Consider the following 10,817-nt stretch of genomic DNA (forward strand, 5'->3'; position numbering starts at 1 on the left):
AAATGACATTAGCAAAACACTGGAAGTTTAATAAGGATGAAGACATAGTTTTGTCTAACCTTAAGGGATTGTGCCACTCTAACCCAGCAGTTGGATTGATCCCGTCCGAAAAGGTTATCTACAACCTCAATTCCGACACATCCAAGAAGGTCACATTGATAAGTGGAGGAGGAGCAGGTCATGAACCATTGCACGGAGGGTTTGTAGGTGAAAACTTGCTTGATGCCGCAGTTAGTGGTGCAATTTTTGCATCACCATCGACTAAGCAGATCATGGCAGCAGTGAAGACCAAGTCCAACAAGGACAAAGGAACGTTAATAATAGTTAAGAATTATACGGGAGATGTGTTGCATTTTGGGTTGGTGGTAGAGAGGGCCAAGAGTGAAGGGTATAATATTGATATTCTTCCCGTGAGTGACGATGTTGCGGTTGGCAGAAGACAAAATGAGATGGTTGGAAGAAGAGGTTTGGCCGGAACTGCATTGATTCATAAGGTTTTAGGAGCATCATCTTCAGACGGTTCTGATTTGAAGTCAATTGCTGAACTTGGGCACCTTGTGAACGACAACTTGGTTACCATTGGTGCTTCGTTAGACCGTACTTCAGTTCCTGGAAAGGCTGGTGAAGAAGTAGAGTTCACAGGTCCGGATGAAGCGGAATTGGGTTTGGGTATTCATAATGAACCTGGACACAAAATGAGCCCTATCCCAAATATTGATGACTTAGTTAAGGACATGTTCAACAAATTATTGTCACCCGAAGATAAAGATCGTCATTACGTTGATTTTGATTTGAAAAATGATGAATACATTTTAGTTATTAATAATATTGGTGGTACTTCATCTTTCGAATTGTATGCTATCGCTGAGCATGTGGTTCTGAATTTACCATTATCCAAAAGACCAAAGCGTATTTTGATCAGTGACTTCGTCACATCATTGAACTCTCCAGGTTTCTCTATCACGTTATTGAACTTGTCAAATATCGCTAAGTCCAACTCGAAGTATTCAGAATCAAAGGTATTAGGCTATTTGGATCTTCCAACTGATGCGCCAGGCTGGAAACCAAAACTGTTTGACGCAAAACAATGGTCAAACGAAAGCAAATACATTGATTCACCAATGATTCATGAGCAAAGGGTCACCTCGTCCTTGAAGATGGATTCCGGTTTATTTGAAAAGGCGTTGACTAGTGCCTTACAAAAATTATTAAAGGCTGAACCAGATATCACTCACTATGATACTCTCGTCGGAGATGGCGATTGTGGTGAAACCTTAGCTAAAGGTGCAAATGCGATATTAGATGCTTTGAAGAATGACAAGTCTTTCAAAGATAACTTAAGTGATCCTGCTTCTACGTTGTCTACCATTACTGAAATAGTTGAAGATAATATGGGCGGCACATCTGGTGGTATATATTCTATTTTCTTAACTGCTTTAGTGAAACACATTCAAGATGCACAAGAAATAACAACTGAAGCTTTAGGTAAAGCATTCCACGGCGCATTATATGATGGGTTATTTAAATACACTAAAGCTCGTACTGGTGGCAGAACCCTTGTTGATACCTTACAGCCATTCGTTGATTCATTTTCTAAGTTTGGTAATGTCCAAGAGGCTGTAAAGGCAGCCAAAAAGGGTTGTGAGGCTACCAAGGATTTACAAGCTAAATTTGGTAGAGCAAGCTATGTTAGTGATGAAGAATTTAAAGACGGTGAAATTCCAGACCCTGGTGCTATTGGATTATTAGCTATCATTGAAGGTTATGCTGAAGCTTTATCTAAGTAGTTATTATGTAATTAATAAATGACCTTTGTAGTTATACTTATCTACCGCGCAGGTTATACTATCTGTATAAATAGATTGCGAAATATATACTCCATAGTTAACTTGACTAATTAATCCAAATATGAGTGAGTTTAAGTCGTACGATATATATAAGGAGGATTTTTTTGAAGCTATCGTAATTGGAGGTGGTACTTGCGGTTTGGCTGTTTCTGCTAGATTGTGTGAGGACTATCCTGGATCAATCTACACTGAAGACGAACACCAAAGATTCCGATGGTTAAAACAGAGAGGCAATAAGGTTAATTTAATCAATCATAATGTATCTTCAAAAACAAAGTTCAAACCAGTCCCGAAAGGCAGTGCATATACGCTGCCCAAAAAGTTTCATCCACTGGAAATTCTAGTGCTTGATGGTGTATCAAATAAATTCCTAGGTCAATGGGACAACCAATTTGCTAGGTGTCAGATACCATATTTGAGATCTCCAATGTTTTTCCACCCAGATCCAGTAAACGTAGACGGCCTAGTTACTTATTCCCACTTCGTTAAACGAGATAGTCCGAAAGATTTAATGAAAATTGAAAATGTAGTTGGTAAAGAATACTCCAAACATCAACAAAAAAAGCTTTTAAACAAGAACTCGAAGAAGAAACAATTCAAAGATCCTATACCAACCCAGAAATTTGGTCAATTTTCGGATAAGCCTGGTCTTATTGATATTAACATGAGAGATTGGAAAGATTACTACAGGCCCTCCACCCCTCTTTTTAGAGATTTTTGTCAGGATATAATAAATAGGTATCAACTTCATGATGTTGTTAGAAAAGATGAAGTTGAATCTATAGAATATTGCTTCATCAATATCATTGACGAAGGTGAAGCAGGAATGGGTTTTATTATCAAAACTCCCTCAAAAGTGTTCGGTTGCAAAATATGCGTTCTCGCGAGCGGACATGCAGGTGAAATCAATTATCCTATAAGCCCGTTTGAAACTAAATCACAATTTCCTGAAGGCAGTTGTCATACGACACATATATTCTCTGGAACTGTAAAGTTTCCGCATGATAGAATTATAGAAAAGGTTAGCCAGCGTAAGGGAACTTCTATAGTAATTGTTGGAGGTGGTCTCACCTCCGCTCAAATGGCGCATGTTGCAATACTCTCCGGGGTTGAAAAAGTATACCTAGTTCTTAGAGGAGCATTGAAGATAAAGCATTTTGATTTTCATCTCGATTGGGTTACCAAGTATAAAAACGTCAAGAAATCTGCTTTTTATGTTAAAGATACAGATGAAGAGAGATATGACATGATTCAAGAAGCTAGGGAAGGTGGCTCAATTAATCCTGAATATTACAAGAAGCTTAAGATGCATATTAAAAGTGGAAAGCTTGAAATATTTAAACATAGTACTGTTGAAGATAAAGAATGGAATGCTGGGTCCAAGTTATGGGATCTTACCATCAATTCCAGATCAGAAACAAAAAATACAATTGATGAATCAGATATATTTTATGGGACTAATTTATCAAATATTGACTATATCTATTACGCAACAGGAATATCTGCAAACATAAAATCATTGCCATGTCTAAAACCAATTATTGAAGCGTACAATATTGAAACAGTGAAAGGCTTTCCCTGTCTTACGGATAACTTACAATGGAACGATGAGATCCCATTATTTGTAGTAGGAAAAAATGCTTCTCTAAGAATGGGTCCCTCTTCTGCTAACCTAGATGGTGCAAGGTTGGGAGCAGAAAGGATTGGCTGGTATATACAAGAATTGAAGTCTCAGGGTAAATTCGACTGGAACAGCAAGGAATGCAAATATTGTTCATACACAGAATCAGTGGATGACTCAGATGATAGTTTGGATGATAAACTTGATAAATTATCTACTAACTCTGATAAAGAATCTGAAATTGAGTTGACTTCCTTTGAAACACAACTCAAATTAGCATGTGGGGAATTAAATTGGTTTTCATTACTACAAGAAGTTTAAATATATTATATAGAAGTATAATACATATTAATAAGTAACGATATCTATATCATCATCATCCACATTCCATTCTCTATTATTTGTATGGAGGTCCCAAATTTTCTTGATTTTTTTGAGTGTGAGGTCTGCACTTCTGGAACCAGCTTCAGTTGAAATATTAAAACACTTCATAATCAACTGCTTATGTTCTTCGGAGATACAGTTGATTCCAGCTATATACATTGGCCATTGAAGCATCATTACACAAACCTTTTTTGATGACAAATCTTCCAGATATGACTCCAAAAAAACCATTGGTTCCATTAACTTGCATATCAAGGATTGAACTTGAGCTGATTTATATGATAATTGAAAACAATGGGTAATGATTATCATAAGTGAGGCTAATGCATAAATCTGGTGGCAAATGTCCATCCAACTAATCACATGCTCTACATTGTTAATCATAACAGTTTCAAGTAACAAATTATCTGGAATTATTCCATCTTTAAAATCCAGAGGTTGTAGAAAGTATTTTTTGGTAACGAATTCAATATTTGTCTGTGCATGAAATTCAGATATTAATCTGATATACTCAAATGTATCATCAGGTTTAAATTTATTACCCTTGGATCTAGCCTTATTCAAAATTTTTATTAAATCTCTCAAGTGAGGGATACAAGAATTATGATAACCACATAATAAATTAAAGCCGTCATCTCTTACTATCCCTAGATCTCTTAAAGCCTTTATTTCATGTGGATCACCAGCGCAAATTAATAGATCTACTTCCGATTCCTTAAGTGTACCTCCAAATTTAGAACTTAAACCTGCTAAAGTTTCATAAGATGCAAACATGAATTTACAGAATATCATCAATTTGGAATTTCTTAGCCTCGGATACTTAAGACTATTTGATGAATATCTTAATAGTATGTCTTTCGCACCTCTCAAGTGTGGTCTCCATTCTTGTTTGGAACTCAATGCATTTATACCAGTTAATAATAAGACAGTGATTAACACAGAATCTATATTAGATGCCCATAATTTCTTATCCTTATCATCCCTATTCTTCAATGATGGCTCAAGCATTTTCAAACATTTTGAAAGATACTTAAAAAATGCTTCCTCATCTTCTGGCAAGTTGGTTTTTTCGAAACATGCTTTAGCTCCCAGTGCCAATATACCTGCAAGAAGAAACGGTTCTCCTGACGCACATTTAAGCAAAATGTCTCGCAATGGATTGAAAAAAGCTTTTACTTTGTCATCATAAGAATTGAAAGGAAGAATTATTTCTGCAAATATATCGTAAAAGCCTGTAAGATATTTTTCTTCTCTTTTAGTTTTAACCTTGATAAAGTCTATAGGAATATGTCTTGGAATTGGTTCATCAAACTCTTCATTAGTATTAGTATTCATATTCAATTCTCCATCAGGTTCTTTATCCTTAGATATGAGCTCATCAAAGAAAGTGTCCACCGATTGAAAGTCATTGTCATGCATTTTAGTATCAAAATTAGCTTCGAACATAAAACTGTTAACAATATCGTTTAAGTCAGTGGCTAATAAGTTAAGGTCTTCCGGATTATCATAGAATCCATCCGAAGTTAAAAGTAGCATATTATTGTTATCGATCGGGTGACCTGTAGCAGGTGTAGCGTATGAGGAGCCTGATCGTTCTTCAGATAAGTTTTGAAAATTATTAGGATCATTGGAAATAGTAGAAGACAGAGATTGGGATTTTCTTTCAGGAATCTCAACAGTTGAACTTGTGCCATTGCCATCTCGATCAATTCTTTGATGTGTATCGTTTAGTAAATTTAACATCGATGGCGGAGCTAATCTAGGTGGGTATAATTCTCTAATGTTAGATTGTGGTTGTATATATGCTGCAGTCTGTTGTTGATTATCCCTAATATTAGGATTTATATGCGTATCTACGGTTGTGTGATGGCCACACGTATTAAAGGGCATTGATCCTTCAGGCGCTCTGTAAGAATCATAATTATCCATAAGTTTCCGTGACGCTCTTAGAACTCTTTCTCCAACCTCAGGATATGAGCAGCTCTTTTTCAACCTTTTGCATTGCCAGCAAGCTGGTTTTGCCTCGTCACACTTTATCTTACGTCGCTTGCATTCTCTGCATCCGTTTTTACTATAATCTCTTTTTTTCTTCTTTTTTTCATTATCAAACTTCAAAATACGAGTAGACATATTGATTTAATAACATATAAAGCAAATATTATGCATAAGTGATATGCTACTAATATATCATTAGTAGTTCGTTAACGAAATATTAAATTCACTATTTCAATATCAAAAGTGTCGTGTGAACAACAGTTTTTGTCTACAATCCTCTTCTTATCAAAGATGGCTACTTTTAAATGACAGGGGAAATAAACGTATCCCCAAATACCATAGAATTCGTTTTCTCTTCTTGACCTACTCAAGCGATACTTCAAGGTTCTGACTTTAAAGCATTCTTTATGGTTATATTTCTATTTCTAGAAGGATCCAAAAAAAGATATGGATATTGACTTGAGGTTCAGGATTATTCTTTCTTAACGTATCTCATATTTATGATTATTAACTTTATCAAAGGGCTTCTGGCCTGTTCTATTACCAACATTTATGAATCCAATTTTGCAACCTATCACAAAATATATGTCTATCCCCAAATGCGCTTCTTTGGTCGCATTAAGAATATGCAACAGAACAATTTGGTGAATTTTGCGCTTTCAATTATTCATTATGCAAATAGTGAATTCACGATATTACTGAATGCTACAAAACGAAAACCGCATCTAAGGTTTATGATAATTAACCCGGTCGTATTTTCCTGTAAAGAAGCCGATAATATATTAGTCAAATATATAAGTATATACGAATCCTTAACGCAATATTTGCGTTCTGTATGAAAGTTATTGAATTGAAAGATACTATTGTTTTTTCCTCTTGGCATTACCATCATTAACTTCATCGATCGACCTTTTGTTAGACGAAGCATCGTTCAGATCGGAGTTCACTGAGTTACTAGCCTGCGAATTTGAAGCATTAGAGTTATCCAAGAATTCGTTGACATCAAACTCATCTATATCAGGCTTTTCATAATCGTCTGAATTCTGTTTATGATTCTGATGTAGGCTTTGCAAATTTTGCAATTGTTGTTGTTGCTGTTGCTGTTGTTGCTGCTGAGCTGCTAATTTCTGAATCCAATCCTGAACTTGTTGGATCGACTGACCCTGCTTAAAAATATTTTGCTCCAATCCATTCATTACTTCAGATGTATTATTTGACGAACCTAATGGAGTGCCAGATTTGATGTATTGTTGCCCAGGTGTATTAGGTACGCCAAAGTATGAATTATTTTGAGAATTTAACTCTGGGAAATAATGTCTTGGAGAAGAAACACCGGGTTCATTATTCATTAACTGCTGGTATATTTTATTTACATTACTATTAGGAGAATCATTAGGGGTGTTTTCATATGACCTAATAATCTCCTCAATTGAACCACTGTTGCTGTTCCTTTGTGCTGTTTCTCTAGGAGAAGGATTATTTGATGGAGACTTTTGATATGCTTGATCCATCAACATTAAACGAGGTCTATTAAATGGACTGGGAGGCTGTGACGGCTGGTCTGTCATTGAGGGGACCTGTATAGGCTGGTGTGGTGCTTGGTTATGTGCTTGTGGAGGTTGCTGGTAATTATAAGTAGTCATCTGGTTATTGGAATTAAAATCATCAAGGCCAATTGAACCATTATCAACTTCCAATAATTTTCCTGCTGAGTTACCATAAACCGCAGCTAAGAATTTTAAAATCTTTTCTAAAGTTTGAGCCTGTTGTTGGTGTCTTTCTCTAGTCAAAAAATTTTCCTGCCATAAGGTTTTATTATCATTCCTTACCCTTCTTAAGTCTTCACCTATAGCAAATTGATTGACCTTAATTTGATCCAATTCGTTCAAAACAGATTGAAAATTGAGATTTCCAGCTTCCAAGTGGTCCGATTCCTGACTAATGGTTTTATTTCTAACAATTTTATCTAATAAGTCTTCCCTACCTCTTATGAAATAAGGATTCTCGAATTGCCAAATCTCATCGTTCGACTTGTCATCTTTATTAAGAGTACCATTACTGATATCTTGCACTTTATGCCACCCATACATGTTCAATTGTCTAACAAAACTGGCAAAATTATTATGCTTAAAATATTTAGGTAAGATAAGTTTCATGAATTCTTCTCTGTGAAATACCTGAAATGTCTTCCCATTGTCATTCCATCTAATGTAATCATGGTTTGCAGGATCATTCACCATTGACCAAATCTTCATTACAAATGCAGGTCTAGTTTTCGAACTGGAGGCTTCTTTGCGCTTTTTTGTGGTTGTAGTCACCGTATTCGTCTTCTTATCTTGGCTTTCGCTGGCCTTTGGCAACGATAACGTGGGTGGGATATTTAAATTATTCGGTATAACAGATTCTGATAGCGGCGCCAATGGTGGTAATGAAGTCGTATATTTTGGTTGGCTAACCGTTGTCAATTGATTGTAATCATTGGATGATAATATTGGTGTCAATCCGCTTGGCTCCTGTTGGTTCGAATGAGTTTCTGCTTGCAGTTGCAGTATTGAGGAAAGTGATGATAGTTGTTCTTGTGGCTGATGTTGTCGATTCTGTTGGGTATGTTCATGTTGTGAGTTATCGTATATATCATTATAGTAATTATGCGGCGTATTTCCGGTAGAATTCATTAGGTTCTGGTCATATTGAGTATTATCTCTATTTATGACTTGAATGTCATCGCTGTTATCATTATCAAAGATTTCTATTATAGGATCATCATCGTAGCTGGACATTCTCACCATAATAGTTAATATATATTATCCCTATTCCAATTTATCCTTTGATAGCAATCTTCAATCCTCCGAAGTATTGATCTAGTTTGGAAACCTTAAGAAAGCTGGTGATTGAATGAAGTGATATATTTTAATTTTTAAATGCCTAGTAGTGTGGTGACCGATAAATTAAATTTCATAGTTTATGCTGCATATATGATAGAGTAATATCGAAGTAGATATACTTTGGCCATATAGGAACTATTGACGTAAAAGAACATATTCATCGTTTGCTAAACGAAACAAGGAACTTATATTTAATCATATGGTTAGATCATAAATATTATTGATAAGTAGCTATTTACAAAGAGAAGTATTTACATAAAAAAAAGTATATACCTTACTTTCTACAACAATTGGATGTTTTCCCGTTGCCAGAATTAACATCCAAGCTCTCCGACGAATTGCTAGATACATTCTCACTCGAAGAATGAATGATTGGAGTATCTGTCAGATTATTGCTAGTGTTAGTACCGTCTCCTATGGAATTAATTAAGTCTTTATAATCTCCCGGCATCATATGATTAAATAAATCATCTAGCTTCATTCCATTGATAATCCCATGTGTCTCACAATTGAAACAATCACAGTCATTCGAGCAGGAGCAAACGTTGGATTCTATGTATTTCTCTACTTGATGCTCTCCTTGTGTGTAACCCTGTAAAGGTCTCTGTATAGGTTTCTGCGAATGGTTTTGATTTGTAGGTTGTTGTTGGGCTAGGTCTGTTTGTAAAGTATACATGTGATCATTTACTAAGTTCGTATAATTATTCGGTGTTTGATTATTTGATGTGGTATTGGCGTTGGAAATAAGCAGATCACCATTTTGGATATTACCCAACTGCGAAAGGGAATGAACATTCTGTGTCCCGTTGTGAGTGTCCAAAATGTCATTCGCAAAGACATTATTGATATCTGTGTCTGAATTAGTAACCCCCCTAGATATGTTATTCTCTACTTGGCTATTAGTCATCTCACTTAACTTATTTGCGTAATTACTCATTATTTCATGGGGCATTTTTATTTCGTTGTTGTTTGCATAATTCATTAAATTACTAAACTGGTTGTTATTCAAGTTATTCATACTAACGTTGCCATGGACAAAGCACCCTTCACAGGCACAATTACTATCACATCCACAAGACCCTGGTATTGAGCACGAAGGAATTTTAACCACGTCAAATAGTAAATTATCGTTACCGCTGTTGATTTTGTCATTATCTTTATTATTATCATTATCTATAATTACCGAATGCTCATTACCACTAATTTCGTCTTCGTCATCATTCTCGTTTTTTATTTGTATCAGTTTAGAATAGTCTATAAATTTACGTTCATTCTCCGGTTTCATATGCTTTTTAAGATAGGTCTTCAAAATCTTCAGTTTATTGATATTCTTATTCGTCTTATTTGAACAGCATCCGCATGATTTCTTCGGCTTGCTTATTCCATTCAAACAGCATGAAGTTGTGTTAATGAAACTATTGCTATTAATTATCGGTAATGGTGGTTTACTACTTTCATCTATCGTGATATCATCCTGGTATGGGCCAATAATCTGACCATTATTTAAGTCAATAACGTGTTTTGGAGAGGCCTTTAATATTACTACTGGTATTTTCTTATTTTCACAATTTCCTTTGCCATGTCCTGTACCACTGTTATCATTTTTATCTATTTCCTCTGCAAAAACTGCAATTCTATGATTTGGGTTACCATTAGCATGAACATTTGGTCTACCCTTAGATCTTACTTGAAGTAATGGCCTAGTATGATGCCGACACAGACTTGATCTGTGTCCTCGTATACACTCGATACACGAGTATTTGACATCGTCTATCAATATCATTGTTGAATTAGAAATATAGATTAAAGTGTCTTTTTGTAACAAAATTTGTGCTTCATATTTTTTATTGAGCAATTTGTTTTCCAAATCAGAATTGGGTCCATTTCAATTTATTCTTTGCATTTATTTAGACTTATCATACAGAACAATTAATTATAACAAGTATACTAGACTCCCAGAACTTTAGTATGGTACCAAACGGTATCTGGTCCCTTAAAGTGCTTTTTTGTGTTGTTCCAATATGTCTTATGGAACACAATATTTTCAACTTGACGCAATTCTCATGTAAACTAGAATTCTTAATG

At 35.3% G+C, this 10,817-nt stretch overlaps 5 protein-coding genes across 5 annotated transcripts; 2 read left to right on the forward strand and 3 right to left on the reverse strand. All coding sequences in view use genetic code 12, as the record gives it.

The window, feature by feature from the left end:
* Positions 1–2: 2 nt before the first annotated feature.
* DEHA2A03542g (DEHA2A03542p) lies at positions 3–1,787 on the forward strand (the record flags this gene model as incomplete). The annotated part of the gene is made up of 1 exon (XM_002769921.1): positions 3–1,787. The coding sequence occupies one exon, from the start codon at positions 3–5 to the stop codon at positions 1,785–1,787; it is 1,785 nt and encodes a 594-aa protein (XP_002769967.1).
* A 121-nt stretch (positions 1,788–1,908) lies between these two features.
* On the forward strand, positions 1,909–3,789 carry DEHA2A03564g (DEHA2A03564p; the record flags this gene model as incomplete). Its single annotated transcript, XM_456497.1, has 1 exon — positions 1,909–3,789. One exon carries the CDS (start codon positions 1,909–1,911, stop codon positions 3,787–3,789), a length of 1,881 nt encoding a protein of 626 aa, XP_456497.2.
* A 27-nt stretch (positions 3,790–3,816) lies between these two features.
* Positions 3,817–5,982, reverse strand: DEHA2A03586g (DEHA2A03586p; the record flags this gene model as incomplete). Its single annotated transcript, XM_456498.1, has 1 exon — positions 3,817–5,982. The coding sequence occupies one exon, from the start codon at positions 5,980–5,982 to the stop codon at positions 3,817–3,819; it is 2,166 nt and encodes a 721-aa protein (XP_456498.2).
* A 725-nt stretch (positions 5,983–6,707) lies between these two features.
* Positions 6,708–8,636, reverse strand: DEHA2A03608g (DEHA2A03608p; the record flags this gene model as incomplete). The annotated part of the gene is made up of 1 exon (XM_456499.1): positions 6,708–8,636. One exon carries the CDS (start codon positions 8,634–8,636, stop codon positions 6,708–6,710), a length of 1,929 nt encoding a protein of 642 aa, XP_456499.2.
* Positions 8,637–9,006: 370 nt separating this feature from the next.
* DEHA2A03630g (DEHA2A03630p) lies at positions 9,007–10,515 on the reverse strand (the record flags this gene model as incomplete). Its single annotated transcript, XM_456500.1, has 1 exon — positions 9,007–10,515. One exon carries the CDS (start codon positions 10,513–10,515, stop codon positions 9,007–9,009), a length of 1,509 nt encoding a protein of 502 aa, XP_456500.2.
* Positions 10,516–10,817: the final 302 nt, after the last annotated feature.

The sequence above is a fragment of the Debaryomyces hansenii genome (assembly GCF_000006445.2).
Source record: "Debaryomyces hansenii CBS767 chromosome A complete sequence".
Classification (NCBI taxonomy): domain Eukaryota; kingdom Fungi; phylum Ascomycota; class Pichiomycetes; order Serinales; family Debaryomycetaceae; genus Debaryomyces; species Debaryomyces hansenii.